Source organism: Helobdella robusta, assembly GCF_000326865.2.
Source record: "Helobdella robusta unplaced genomic scaffold HELROscaffold_10, whole genome shotgun sequence".
NCBI classification, from domain to species: domain Eukaryota; kingdom Metazoa; phylum Annelida; class Clitellata; order Rhynchobdellida; family Glossiphoniidae; genus Helobdella; species Helobdella robusta.
In genome coordinates, this window is record NW_008703571.1 from 1,256,950 (window position 1) to 1,271,401 (window position 14,452).

At 34.0% G+C, this 14,452-nt stretch overlaps 3 protein-coding genes across 3 annotated transcripts; 1 reads left to right on the forward strand and 2 right to left on the reverse strand.

The window, feature by feature from the left end:
• Positions 1-4,977: 4,977 nt before the first annotated feature.
• On the reverse strand, positions 4,978-7,847 carry HELRODRAFT_166598 (hypothetical protein; the record flags this gene model as incomplete). The annotated part of the gene is made up of 5 exons (XM_009011828.1): positions 4,978-5,756; positions 6,062-6,322; positions 6,599-7,449; positions 7,524-7,672; positions 7,758-7,847. 5 exons carry the CDS (start codon positions 7,845-7,847, stop codon positions 4,978-4,980), a joined length of 2,130 nt encoding a protein of 709 aa, XP_009010076.1.
• A 1,016-nt stretch (positions 7,848-8,863) lies between these two features.
• HELRODRAFT_156230 (hypothetical protein) lies at positions 8,864-10,120 on the forward strand (the record flags this gene model as incomplete). Its single annotated transcript, XM_009011829.1, has 6 exons — positions 8,864-8,895; positions 9,003-9,110; positions 9,266-9,347; positions 9,463-9,592; positions 9,708-9,814; positions 9,935-10,120. The coding sequence occupies 6 exons, from the start codon at positions 8,864-8,866 to the stop codon at positions 10,118-10,120; spliced, it is 645 nt and encodes a 214-aa protein (XP_009010077.1).
• Positions 10,121-12,498: 2,378 nt separating this feature from the next.
• On the reverse strand, positions 12,499-14,349 carry HELRODRAFT_71280 (hypothetical protein; the record flags this gene model as incomplete). The annotated part of the gene is made up of 5 exons (XM_009011830.1): positions 12,499-12,752; positions 12,983-13,235; positions 13,504-13,651; positions 13,844-13,985; positions 14,157-14,349. 5 exons carry the CDS (start codon positions 14,347-14,349, stop codon positions 12,499-12,501), a joined length of 990 nt encoding a protein of 329 aa, XP_009010078.1.
• Positions 14,350-14,452: the final 103 nt, after the last annotated feature.

Genomic DNA, 14,452 nt, shown 5'->3' on the forward strand with positions numbered 1-14,452 from the left:
TTGATTGCCAATATTTCAACGAATAAAACTTCAGTGGTTTGCCACTGTAGATTTAGAACAAAACGGCTTTTGTTTTATTAGCATATCATGATCGTCAGATTTAAAAACCTTCAAAAATGTACCCCCCCACACACACACACCACACACACACCACACACACACACACACACACACACGTACAAAGACATACACGCACACAAACAAACACGTATTATCTATCAAATAAAATAACTTCATTACATGTGCTCGATCGAACGTTTTATTTTCAGATAACTGAAACCACATTCTGATGAAGAACAAATTGAAGAGAGATTACTACAAGCGTGTGTGCGCTATGTATAAAGAGGGACAGTGACAAAGAGAGACAAAGAAAGAAAGAAAGATAGAAAGAAAGAGAGACAAAGAGATAGAACCAGAAAAAGATAGAAACAACGAAAGAGAAAAGGCGAGACAATAGGAAACAGAAAGAAAGAAAAACAGAGAGAGAGAGAGAAAGAGAGAAGAAGGGAGGAAAAGGAAAAGAGAGAGAGAGAGAGAGAGAGAGAGAGAATGAAAGAGAAACATAAATCCAGCGTATTGTAACATGGAAGAATGGTGTTCTAATTGACAGTTCTTCTACATTGAAATGGCATGATGAATGAAATCTGTCGTGATTGATGGGCTGCTTAATTTTTTTTTAAATTTAATAGCTGTTGTTGTGTTTTTTTTTGATATTGTTATTTTTGTTATTGTTGTAGAGGTTGTTGTAGTTGTGTTGTTTTGTTGATGTTTTTAAAGAATCGTCCAAATTTTATTTTTACTTCTTAATGTTGGTTAATGATTTGCTGCTTTCAAATTACTATCTATGATAAGTTTTTAATTAATTTTTTGTGTTAATCCATTACAGTATTATTGTTGTTATTGTCATTGTTGTTGTCATTATTGTCGTCGATGCTGTTGTTGTTATTGTTAGTGTCATTCATGTTTTGCTGTTATTGTCAATGATGCAAGTTCATTCTGACCAGCATGTTTTTTTATCGCTGTCTCCTTTTGGATCACAAACACAACGGTTAAGATAGGAATATTTTTCATCGGCATGTTGTTGGTTAGCTGTTTTGGAGCGTTAGATGTGTAATGTGTGTGTGTGTGTGTGTGTTACGTGTATGTGTGAGTGTGTGTGTGTTACATGTATGTGTGAGTGTGTATGCTAACCTGTATGTGTAATTTGTGTGTGTGTGTGAGTGTGTGTGCTAACCTGTATGTGTGTGTGTGTGTGTGTGTGTGTGTATGTGTGAGTGTTACATGTATATGTGAATGTGTGTGTGTTAGGTGTATGTGTAAATGTGGTGTACAAAATGAAAATTAGAAAAATTTTTTTTGTGATTTTAGCTGGAATACAAGATGGCATGGAAATATGGAATGTTCTGTCGGTAGATTTTGATTGAACGACGATTCAACAGTTTATTTGTTAAAAGTTTTATCCAGTTTTAAAATTTTTTAAAGGAAGAATAATCCTTTTTTAGTTAAAAAAAAATTTAATTTAAAGAGCCCTTGAGTCGGTAGTGACAGTTATGTGTGTGTGTTGTGTGTGTGTAATGTATGTGGTGGGATGTGTACTGTGTGTGGTGTGTGTGTGTGTTTGTGTGTGTGTGTGTGTGTGTGGTGGGGTGTAATGTGTGTGTTTGTGTAGTAGGGTGGGTGTGTAATGTGTGTGTTTTGTGTGTGTGTGTGTGTGTGTGTGTGTGTGTGTGTGGATTCACACCTATTCACACACGCCACATGTGTGTGCTGTTGATACCTCTGAGAGTTTATTAAAAAAGAATAGTAAAAAAAAACAAAAAAAAAATATCATTAAAGTAAAGACCCGAGCGTGCAAAGTTGTTTCTAATGTTTGTAGCCGGTACAACAGCAGCCACACAACTACACAACTGAAAACTTGTCGCTCGTCACCGGCGACAAAACAATCTGACAGACAGGCGATTCTTTATGACGATAGTACATTCAATGAAATAACAATTATTAAACCGTTACTACATAAACAACACCGTCAACAACTATTGCTTATACTACCACTACTGCTAATACAACTACAGCTACTGATGCAGCTGCTACTACGATTACTGCTGCTACTGCTACTACTGCTGCTGTTACTACTACTACAGCTTCTACTTCTACCACTACAGCTGCTACTACTACTGCTGCTACCGTTACAATAATTAAACAAATAATAATAAATATAATTTTAAAAGCCTGTAATAAAAAAGCTTCTACTTCTACTACTACAGCTGCTACTACTACTACTGCTACCGTTACAATAATTAAACAAATAATAATAAAAATAATTTTAAAAGCCTGTAATAAAAAATAATAAAAATAACAAAATTATAGGCATCGATATAATTATAGAGAGAGAGAGAGAGAGAGAGAGAGAGAGAGAGAGACAGAGAGAGAAAAGAGAGATAGAAATGTAAAGAAGAAAAATTTGAGTTATTTAGCTGGCAGTTTATACGAAATTCGAATGGTATTATATATTATATTATATACATTGGGTATTATGTTGTATACATAAACTGTATATATATATATATATTTGTATATATATACTGTATATATATATTATATATGTTATATATATATATATATATATTATACAGACATAATTATACTGTAATATGGTAAGTTACAAAATGATGGCTGCATTGAGATGAATATGTGATGTTGGTGTTAATGCTTGTGAGTGTGTGTGTATGTAAAGGGTTAGTATGTATGTGTATTTATGTATGTGTGTATGTTTGTATGTGTGCAAGTTTGTATGTAAATATGTGTAAGTTTGTATGTGTGTGTGTGTACACACAAGCAGGCTGTATGTGTAGCGGTGTCTTTTCCTCTCATTATAATATTTATTCATCATTGGCTTGGATGTCATTGCGTTAGAAAATGTACTTGGCTGTTGCTTGTTTGTATACCATCAGCTGTCAAACACACACGCACACACGTACGCATACACAGACATAGGCACACATACACACAAATATATGTGGTTATAATTATATATATATATATATATATATACAAATAATTATGTGCACGTGTGTACGTGCCGATTGAAATCGTCATCTGAATAACTTAACGCTTGACAATGACAGCACGACAATATGTAAATATTGTATGTACGTGTGTGTGTGTGTGTGTGTGTATGTGTGTGCGTGTGTGCGTGTGTGTATTTTATTTGCAGTTGCATTAAATTCATAATTAGAGTAAATAAGCATATATAAATGGAATTCGCATAGAAAATTTAATATAGTAATGACGTCACGCATGAAATAATTTAACATGTGTTGAAATTTCATCGTTCAAAATTATTTATTTGTTTTTATTGTTGTTTTAATAATATATGTATAATATATATATATTATTATAACAATAATTTAATAATAATAAATAATACATTTTTATTATAGTTCTATGCTATGCTTCTGTTCGATTTATATAAGTTTTAATAATATTACTGCTAATATTATTTCCATTATTATTAATGATGCTATTATTATTAATATAGTAATTATTATAATTGCCAAACTATTCACAAAAATCTTATTAAATGGTATTTCATAATCAAATTCAATTAAACTTAATTAAATTTAATTAATTATTTATTTATTTATTCATATTATTTAATTAATGAGACGAACACCACACACCGCATGGCATGTCTCTATCTGTACATAGATCAAAAGTTAGGTGTTGGATGGCTGACGTTTACTGCTGAATTTCTATAAACAACTTGATTCATTCACACGTTTGATGGCGTTTCCTTTGAATGGCTTTCCAAAATTTTAATTAATTTCAATTTGTTTTAATTTTTTAAATTTACCAAATATATGCGGTGCGGTGTGATATCATACAGGACCAGCTGGTTTATTGAAACGTTAAAATGAGATAGTGAGCAAATGAATGCATATAGATTAATTGTGTGTGAGTGTAAGTGTGTGTGGTGTGTGTGCGTGTGCTTGTGTGTGTGTGGTGTGTTTCATCAATCAACAAAATGATTAATTAGTCCAATAGGCATCTTTTCTTTTGCAATATGGATATTTCTCTTTTTATAATTAATGACACCATTGTTTGTGTAAATAATTTATTTTGCATCTAAAATAATAAACTCTAATGAAAACCAGAAGCGCCAAACAGCATTCTATGAGATGAGGACTTAGGTTATGAAAATATTTTGAACTGCTAAATAAGTGACGGAAAAATGAAATTAATTAATCAATGTATCTGACAATGAGTTAAGATCACGTTCTAGCAATATTTCATTCAAATAAATTAAATTATTGAAATTAATATTTTGTTGAAAGTTTACACGTTCAATGGTACGGAACATATGATGAATAAACTCTTTTTTAAAGTATAAATGGCTGTACAAATGCGAAAATAATTATAGATATGCTATAATGAATGCACTCCAACACGAGCAGACCAACTTCCAGTTATAATTCATTTGTTCCATCCTCAAACACCATTTAGGCTCTGTCTTATTTATAATACTCAACTTTTCAACTGCGTCTAGAGAAAGTTTAAACATTGAATTGCCCAATCGTTTAGTAGAAATTCTGTTGGACTGGAGCTCGCAAAGGCAACATCACTCAAGATGTTTTGAGAGTAACACCGATCCACATGTTACGAGAACGAGTTAGGTTTCGTCAGACTTCTGCTCTGCATCAGTTTCAACAACAACAGCAGCAACAACAACACTCGCAAAATGTAGCAACAGTAACAGCATGCAAGATTATAACGCAAGAACTTCCGACAATTATTACAGTTACCTTTTTGCTGAAAACGTTCTCGTCCAAGTTCAATAATTATGGACAGAGAATAATGAAAATATAATAAATAAAAGAAGAAGTGAACAACAAACTAAACAAAAAAAACAAATTTGTAGTAAAAAATGAACAAAAAAGAAAATAAAATGATAAAAATAGATCACAAATAGAAATTTGTTTACATAAAGCGAGGTTGAAATTTGATAGGCTGGTACTTGGTGTAGCTCGATTGTGATTGGTTGTTGAAAGACCGGGGCTGGTGAGGTGGCATGAAACTTTTCGATTGCGACGGAGAATTGAAACCACCACTACCACCACCACTACCACTGACTTCCAAAGAACTACCAACACCACCAACATTCATGTCTTCACCATCATTATCTCTATTATTGAACCAGCTACCCGTCGTTATGTCACTTCCGTCTATATAAAATCTACCATTTAAATGTTCGAAAGCCTTGTGTAGACTTCCGGTGTTGACCATAGAGTCCCAAGGCGTCATGGCGGCCCGCGGAGTGTTGATCATGTCTTTCAGACGATTCCGTGGCAGCTCTCCAACACTGTCAGATGCGGAGGTGGGAGCGTGCACTCCCTGTTGCGGCAGTTTCAGCGTGAAATGGGACGGTTTTGTAGGTGATGGTAACTGAGTGGATTTCAATGGGGTGAAGCTTAGAGGTTTCTTGAAAGGATTCAATTCGTGTTTGTACGGTTTGTAGCCCACAGTTGATTGAGGATCGTTCTCCGAGGCCACCCAATTCACTGATTCCTCTTTTCTTTTCGTAAAGAGGTGTCCGCCCTTTCCTTTGTCCTGCTTCAATTCGTTGGCCAGTTTGGCGCAGAGGTCAAATGGAACGACGTTGTGCAGTGATTTCTCCTCCTTCAATCGCATCATTTCAAGTTCTTTGGCTCGGTCAACCCGTGACTTCTGATCGAATGGACCAGTTCCATCGTGGAAGGCTTGAAAAAAAGATGTTCAAAAAACTGCAATCATATAAATGTATTATAATCATTTTTTACGGAATTTTTTAGCAATAGTATTTGTATTGATAACGATGACAGCTATGTTTTAATAACACTTACATCAATTTTTAATTACAATAATTTATGAATTTTTGAAAAATTTATTTATTTATTCAAGGAATTAATATTTAATTTTCAACCGGCATTTCCATTCTCTCGAATGCGTGTTTAATTGGAGGTAAGTTGAAATGGAAAGAGATAAATTATTTATTATAAAATAAAATAACAAATGTTAGTAGTACCCATCGTGTCAAACGTCCGCTCCATCATCTTCTTCTTCATCCTCTCACGTTCGATGGATTCCTTGGCAAGAGGATCAAGGTCGATTATCCAGTTTGTCGATTGTTCCTTCTTCTTCTGAAACATTTTTTGACCTTTGCCGGATTTTCCAGTTTGAGAGGTCAAAAGGTTAGCCACCTTACGAGCCATTTTTATTTGTTCCTCAATTGTCGGGTACTTGTGGGCCGGGTCCTCGTAGAAAGATGAGTCGGAGAAAAGTTTTTCTGTTCAAATTTAAAATGAAATAATTTAATTTACTAAATATAGTAGCCATTGACAAGAAATCAATTCTTCAGTGTCCCTGAAGTTGTGATGAAATGTTGGTCAGCTGTATTGTTCATTTACTTTTAAAATTTGAACATACCGCAATAAGTTATATTTCATCAAATATTAACATAATTTTTAAAATATAATTTGACGAAATGAAAAACGAAAACTAGAAAGTGGAGACTCAAAATAGAATGAAATGAATAATCAACAGGGCAAATTATAAAAACAACTTTTTTCCAGATGAACTTCAACGGGGACGCCAGCAGCCGTAACAACTCCTCTCGTCAGCAGGCCAGCCTCTATCAAATCCTCGTTCACCACAACCCCTGGTGACGGTTCGTCAGTTTTTGTGGCAGTGGGAGGAGTAGGAGGAATGGGAGTCTCCACCACTGGTGGAGGTTGAGGTGGGGGAGGTATTATTTTGATGGGTGGAGGGGACGATTTTTTAAAAACTGGTGGAGGTCTTATCGGTTCAGGGAGGGGTTTGGACGACCAAATGATCACATCCTCCCTCATGTTCACCGGCTTGTGATGCTCCGTTATCGACTGAAGTTTAGGTTTCCAGATGATCGGTGCTGGCGTATCTTCAACTTCTGTTGCAGGCTTGTGAAATCGTTCTTCAAATTTATCCTCATCTTTTTTGACGTAGTGACGTGCGTGTGTAGAGACGTTATGCAGTTCTCTTGCCTGAATTTTCTCGTATTCCGGAACTATGTAAGCCCTGGTAATATGTTTTTTTATTTGTTGTTGTTTTACAGTGTTTGGAGGACCGTAATTTAAACCGAATTCAACTTTTCGATATTTTGAATTTTGATTTCTGTCGTTATTCAAGTAATTATCATTTGCAGGACACCGGTTCCAATATTCGTTATAACATGTGACATCTTCCTTCTTGGAAGAGGTGTTGTAGTTTCGAAATGGTTGTGTATTTGTTTCATAGACGTTGACGTTCTTATTGAAGTCGTAGACGGTGCGATGAGGCGGTGGTGGTGGCGGTTGCGACGGATTGTACCCCTCGGCCACGTCACTGTCAAAATCGTCGTACGCACTTGGCGGAGCGTGGTATATATCCTGCTGGTTCCTGATGAAAATGTATTTTTCCCCTGCTTAGCTTCATCAACACTTCCTTAATTTTCCTACATTTTAGTAACCCACCTTCGAATTTGAATCCTGGCGTTGTTCGTGTTCCTGACGATGTCTTGAGCCGCCTGTGCATCTAAATTTCTACAGGAAATGCCACACACGGAAACGACCTCATCACCAATTTTCAGACCCGCCCTGTGAGCTCTACCCCTTCTGTGAAGCTGATAAAGTTGAACAAAAATTGTGTCGTAAATTTACTTAAATTACTCACTCTTTTGGTAAATGAAACTCTAAAATAGTTGTAACCTTAGAAACAACGATTGTCTGGTTGCCATCACCCTCTAATCTCAAGCCGCACGTACCATCTCCTTCGAGGACCAGGCTTATGTTTTCCATGTTTCAGGAAGCCCGGCTCTATCAGATTAACAGTTTAAAAAACATTTGTCAAATTATTTATTCTCTACTTTGAAATCTTTTAAAGCTTCGTTTGAAAATCTGGTATTATCTACTGGTATATTCTTAACTATCTATTACAAATTTGTATTTTACTATTTCACTACAAATATTTGAAATTAGGCTTTCAAATAAACAGGTGAGGAAATAAATTCTCCGTGCAAATTTTTTTATTTCGGCAATTGTTGTTATAATAAAACAATCTAAAAAGACCAATCAGCGAAAAACCATGAACTGACAATCAATCTACTAACTAACATACTCCAAGATGTGGATGTTTTTTCTCCGTATGCTGGCTTGCAGTTAAACGTGTTCTCTCTTTATATATAATAATTTATATTGGCATTTATATTTTATAACATCATATATAGAAGTAAGTGTAAATGTCTGTTTCTACGTGTATATGTGTGTGTATTATTGTGTATTTTTTCGTGTGTTTGCCTGTTCGTGTAAGTTCGTTTATGTATGTTTGATGTCTAGGCGTTTAACGATAAATATTTCTCTGCTGTTGCTCGTTTCGTATAATGTTCTATAATAAGTTGCTATGTTATATAGTAGAGAATCTCATAATGCATTGGGGTTCTAGATGAATTTTCGTCTAATAATAGCATCTTTAGATTAGTAATTTAATATTTTTATTGCATTTTCCATTTTCTATTCTAGGTGTAATTATTTTTTTAGTTTTGTAGGATGAATGATGGAATATTTTACATTCTTTAGGCCCAATTTTTAAACTATCTGCCAAAATGTAATTTTGTGCATTAAAAAGTATTTATTAAAAAATATTTTTAACATTTAAATGAGCTTTTTGACTTCACAAATTTAATGAGAATCTCTTGTACAACTCAAACGATATTTAAAAAATATTTGTTCTGTGTTATGACATAGCAATTTTTATCAGTTCTCTGAACGATAATTAGTAGCGTTAATTTAGTAAAAATTTAAATTTGTTTTTTAAAATGAGTTTCAGTCCATATTCTTGGAATGGAGGGTAATAAATTGTTATTATATGCTATTTTTAAATTGTAAAATCTAATGCCAAGTTTTAAACTCTTGATCTATTTATAATTTTATATTTTATTTCCTAATAATTTTTAGGACAGTTTTGGCCATTGCAGGGGAAAATTTTACCATCGTTGCTTCTGATACCAGGCTGAGTGAAGGGTTTTCAATACATTCGAGATCAAGTCCCAAAACATACAAATTGTGTGTAATAACTTTTATTTCACATTTTATTTCAGTTTATGATTTTTGCTGTTGATCTGTTCCATAGAATTTAAAAATCCAATTTTAAATTTTACTCACCTTGCCTACTAAATCCAGTCAAATACATTTCATTTTTGATTTCACTTACAATTTAGAACTGATACAACAGTCCTGGCATGCACTGGTTGTCACTGTGACGTTTTGACCCTGACAAAAGTTCTCGAAACCAGACTAAAAGTGAAACTTTTTACTTTTAAAACTATTAATCTTTTAAATTTAAATAAAAAATTTCTTTTTATATTTTAATTTGTTTCATACGATGCCTAATCTTTAGTTTTCGATCAATCGATAGATGTACGAGCATGAGCATCACACAAAGATGTCAGCCAATGCCATCGCTGCCATGCTTTCAACCATTCTGTACTATAAAAGGTTCTTTCCTTACTATGCCTACAACATCATTGGAGGGATCGACGAGGAAGGTACTAGCGAGTCATTTCATAAAACTATTTTAAAAATATAATTTCTGTGCATTAGGTTATAAAAGTAAATTTAGTATTAGAATCACCAATTATAAAAAGTTGACACTAATGGCAGGAAAAGGTTGTGTGTACAGTTATGATCCAGTTGGTTCTTACCAGAGAGATCAGTTCAGAGCAGCAGGTACAGGAGGTCCAATTCTACAACCTCTGCTTGACAACCAGGTGAGTCATTGAAACTCTGCAACTAACATACTGCATATTGTTCACATTTTACTTAGTTTGTAATGATTTATAGTATTACTTAAAAATTTTGATGAACTTAACAAACTTGAACCATTACAGATAGGTTACAAGAACCAGCATGGAGTTGATAAGAAGCCACTATCATTAGAGAAAGCAATTCAATTAGTGAAGGATGTGTTCATATCGGCAGCTGAGAGGGACATATACACTGGAGATGCCCTCCTCATCAACATCATTACTGCTCAGGGTGTCAGGAAGGAGGAGTTTCCTCTCAGACGTGATTGATTGATTGGTTGGTGTGATTGGTTGATCAGTCAGTTGGTTGGTTGACAGATTTATTATTAGTTGGCTTTCCATTGATTCATTGTTTACTTGTTGTGGTTTAACTTGTTTATTTGAATAAGAAGTTTAATAACTTTATAATAATTCCTGTTTGAAACTGTTCTATTGTTTTTTTTATTAATAAAATCAATTCAAATTAAAGGGTATCATCGTGATGGAGATAAAACTTCATCAATAAATAACATGAACAACTTAACATGACATGAACAACTCAACATGACATTAAGTGATCAGAAACTAGTTATTAAATCGACAGCATTTAAAAAACGTCAATGAAAACTTTATACAGACAGAGCCATCACACAATTTAGCAAGTCTTAACAAAATTAAGCTAAATAGAAAAATATTAACACCATAAAAGTATACTTAATTCAAGAATTGGTACGCGCACACAGGTATGCAAGCTTAGTACATGAGTGCACAAATACAAACATACCTACCAATGTATGCACGCACGTACACATATATATACGTACATAACATATGTACACTCGTGTTCATGCGATATCGAACGGCCTCTATCAGTTTTACTTGAATGTAGCAATGATCATATGACTTAAATTAATTGGCGAGTTCATCCAAATACTTACAAACATTTTTACAATTTGCTTAATCTAATCCGCACAAGCAAAACATAGTTATGTCACATAAATAAATTTGCCTCCGATATTGAAAAATTTAAGTGAAAACAATAGCGAGGGGTGCTAGATTAATCAAGAATTATAAGAAAAAAGGATTAAACAAAAACAAACATTGGAGGCAGCATTATGCATTTGATGTTGATGAAGGAAAAGAAAATAGTTTCTTCTCATTGACACATTATAATGTAAGGCCCAGACAGAATATTATATTTACAATTAGTTGTAAATGTTGTTTTCCGATCTAAAAACGAGGAAAAGAAAAAGTGAAAGAGAGAGAGAAGAGAGAGAGAAAGAGGAACATAAGAATATGATGATATTAAATTGCTATCTACAAATTTTACTGTAACATTTTAAAGCATTTGAAGAACAAAATTGTCAATAAAATCTGGGAAAAGCATGCACCAAAACGATTAATTAATTAATTAACTTAAGTATTAGTGAAGCATTCAAACGAAAAAAAAACAAATATTTTGAATTTTTTTGAATATTCAAATAAATACATAAGGTAGTTTAGCAGTTTATTAATAAACTAATGAACATTATTTGATATGTAAACAGCAACAAAAGATTAAAATAGCATACATTAGAGGAGGAACACACTAATCACAATTATAACACACACAAACGCACGCATACACACACATGCATATTTTATACAATTATATAATATAATAATTATACATAAATAATCACAACAAATATAATACAATAGCTTTAAGCTAAAATTTTTTAGAATTGCTGATAAAAAAACGTAATAAAAATAATAAAAACAAGATCTATAAAAATTATTAAAAAAAATTTTCTTTTGAAATCTGTAAATAATTTATATGTACAATCAACAGCTAATCAAATGTAGACCTGTAAAGTTGAAAACAAGATGCAAACAAAAGCATAATAAAAATAATCTTTACATAGAACAAATAAAAACAACAACAAACTGCCCTAGTGCAACAACTGCACGTAAATCATTGGACAACAAACAAATAGGTAGAGATTGTAGCAAGAAAGAGAGAGAGAGAGAGAAAGAGAGAGATGGAAAGAGATGAAGAGAGAGGGAGAGCGAGAAAACCCTACAGAAGTAACAATAAAAAATATCTAAAACTAAAATTATAATTTCTGTGAGGCATGTTAAAAACTCCAGCCATACATATATCTAAAAGGTTTGTAAGTTGTTTGTGTGAATAATAGTGATCATACACATACGCAAGTTTCTTCACAATTATACAGTGGATGTACGTAGTCACGTCACACCTGTTTATGTACGTACATGCACACACACACAATTTTTTGATATACAAATTTTGAGTAATAAATATGCCATTCATACTGTAGATATGAGTGAAAAGTCATTGTCATAATCGTGCTGACCGTCAGACAAATTTCCTCAACAAATAAACAAGAAAACCAGAAGAATATAAAAGTGTGTAGGGACCAGTAAACAGAAAACAACATGATAAGGTAGTAATTTGTTGAATGTATATTATTATTTAAGTATGAATGAATATATGCACGCAAGAAAATCTTTATAGTTACAACAATCTACATTGGAAAACAAAAGACTCCATGAATTGAAAATTAGTGCACCTAAACTGCACTGTTAACTGTAACAAAAAAACACAGCAACAATACATCAACAATGCACCAACAATAATTAACAAAAACAATAGCATCAGCAACGAGTTAATGCAGCACGACATCTCCTTTCAACAATTCATGTAGCAGGCTGTGTTGAGGCACTTTTCCAGAATTCTGAACGTTTGTCAGCATTTCCTTGGCTACGTAGGAGCATCTAGAAAGTTCTGCCAGCTTTGTTACCATGGCACCGACGCGATTATGATTGTTGGGGTGTTTTACTTTTGAGTAAGTCAACAGGGAATCTATTAGGCTGTCTTGGTGCTCAACAATTGCCCTCTCGTTTGACAGGTTGACAATGTCTAGCAAGGATTGTAATTGGTTACAGTTAGTATAAATAAATGTAATGAAACATATCAGCTACATTGAAATATTTTAGCTTCATGCAAAAAGTGTTGAGGGTTATAAAAAAAATTAAATTTATTCATATAAAAATTTTCCCATCAATAAAAGAAAAAAATGTAATTTCTTAACCAAACCCTAAGCAAAATAAAGTGGGCAGAGATAACAAATAAAAAGAAAGAAAGCAGACCAGGTGACATGAGAAGCATGGACTTGAGGGCAGGCATCTCATACTCATCAACCCTCATATCTTCCAGATCCTCCACAATACTCGTCAACCTGCCCATGACCTTTTCCACACCCAACTCCTCTGCCATCTGCGGAGTGAGTGAGTGATGCTTGCTGACTCGTAGGCCTGGTCTGTGGTACATGGAATGGAAGCAACAGTTGAGGAAAAGTAATTCACACCAGTTGTTCTGCAAGAGTAATATCTGGTCGTCTGTCTGTTTGTTGGTGATTTGTTTTTGTGGAATGTTAAATTTGAAAAAAGAACAGTTCAAAAAACGGAGAAAGAAATGGGAAGAAATAAGAGAGAGGTGAGAGAGGAAGAGCAAAACTTCTCAAATGGTTATAATGTTACAAAAATCATTTAAAAATAGTCTCCTGCTATTTCTTATTAAACCAAGGAGATAACTATGAAAACATCGCAAAAAATTTAATCGACAAAAAAATGTTGGAAATGAAATTTAATTGAAAAAAAAGTTGAACTACAGTTATAGATATGAACTCAGGAAGCACCCTGGCCCACTTGACAATCTTGTAAAGGCAGTGATCAGCAAGATGGAGCAGGGAATCAAATTTATCGCTGTCCTCATGGCTTAGTCGAGATTCGCAGCAGTTGACGACACTTTGCTCTTCTCTTTCATCCTCCTCCTTCAGTGTTGCTTCTATAGAATGTAGTGTGTTGAGCAAGCAAGGCACTGCAAATCCAACTCCAACAACGGCAGCAGCTGCTGAAGCAGTTGTCTGCTGCAGCTGTTTGGGATGACTAGCTACGGCGTGTTTGAATAAATTTTTATTTACGTTCAACGATAGTGACGACGGTAGTGACGGTGATGACAATGACGAAGTCCCATAAGGTCGCTTGAGTTTGTGGTGTGGCGTTATGTTGCTGCTGCTGCTGTTTAGGGGCATGACAGGGGACTTGCCATCATAATTGCTTCGTCCCCCTCTTGTTCTGTCGGGTCTGATAGCTGTTTTCATGAAATTATTCATCTTCATTGCTCAATCAACTTACATGAGATTTGCTGAATAATAATACATTAAAACATAAACAAAACATGAAAATTTAATATTATAATGCATAACAAAATGAACATAAAAAGCATAAATTAAATACAAATTAACCAAAATAGCGCAACAACGACCTTCAACTTTCATCCCAACAGCCCGACACTTGTTGTACCGACACGCAGGACATTTCTTTCTGTTGCTAACTTCTACAGCACAACTTGACGACTGCTTGCACGTGAATGTCTTCCCATTCTGTACAGTCCTCTTGAAGAATCCTTTACAACTCTCACAGGAGTATATGCCGTAGTGAAAACCTGGGATCATCCATGGTGGGATAAGTTAATGGGATTTATGGTGCAACAGATGATAAATGCTCATATGATAGTGCAAATCATTTTTCAGCATCATTCATCTGTTCATTCATTCA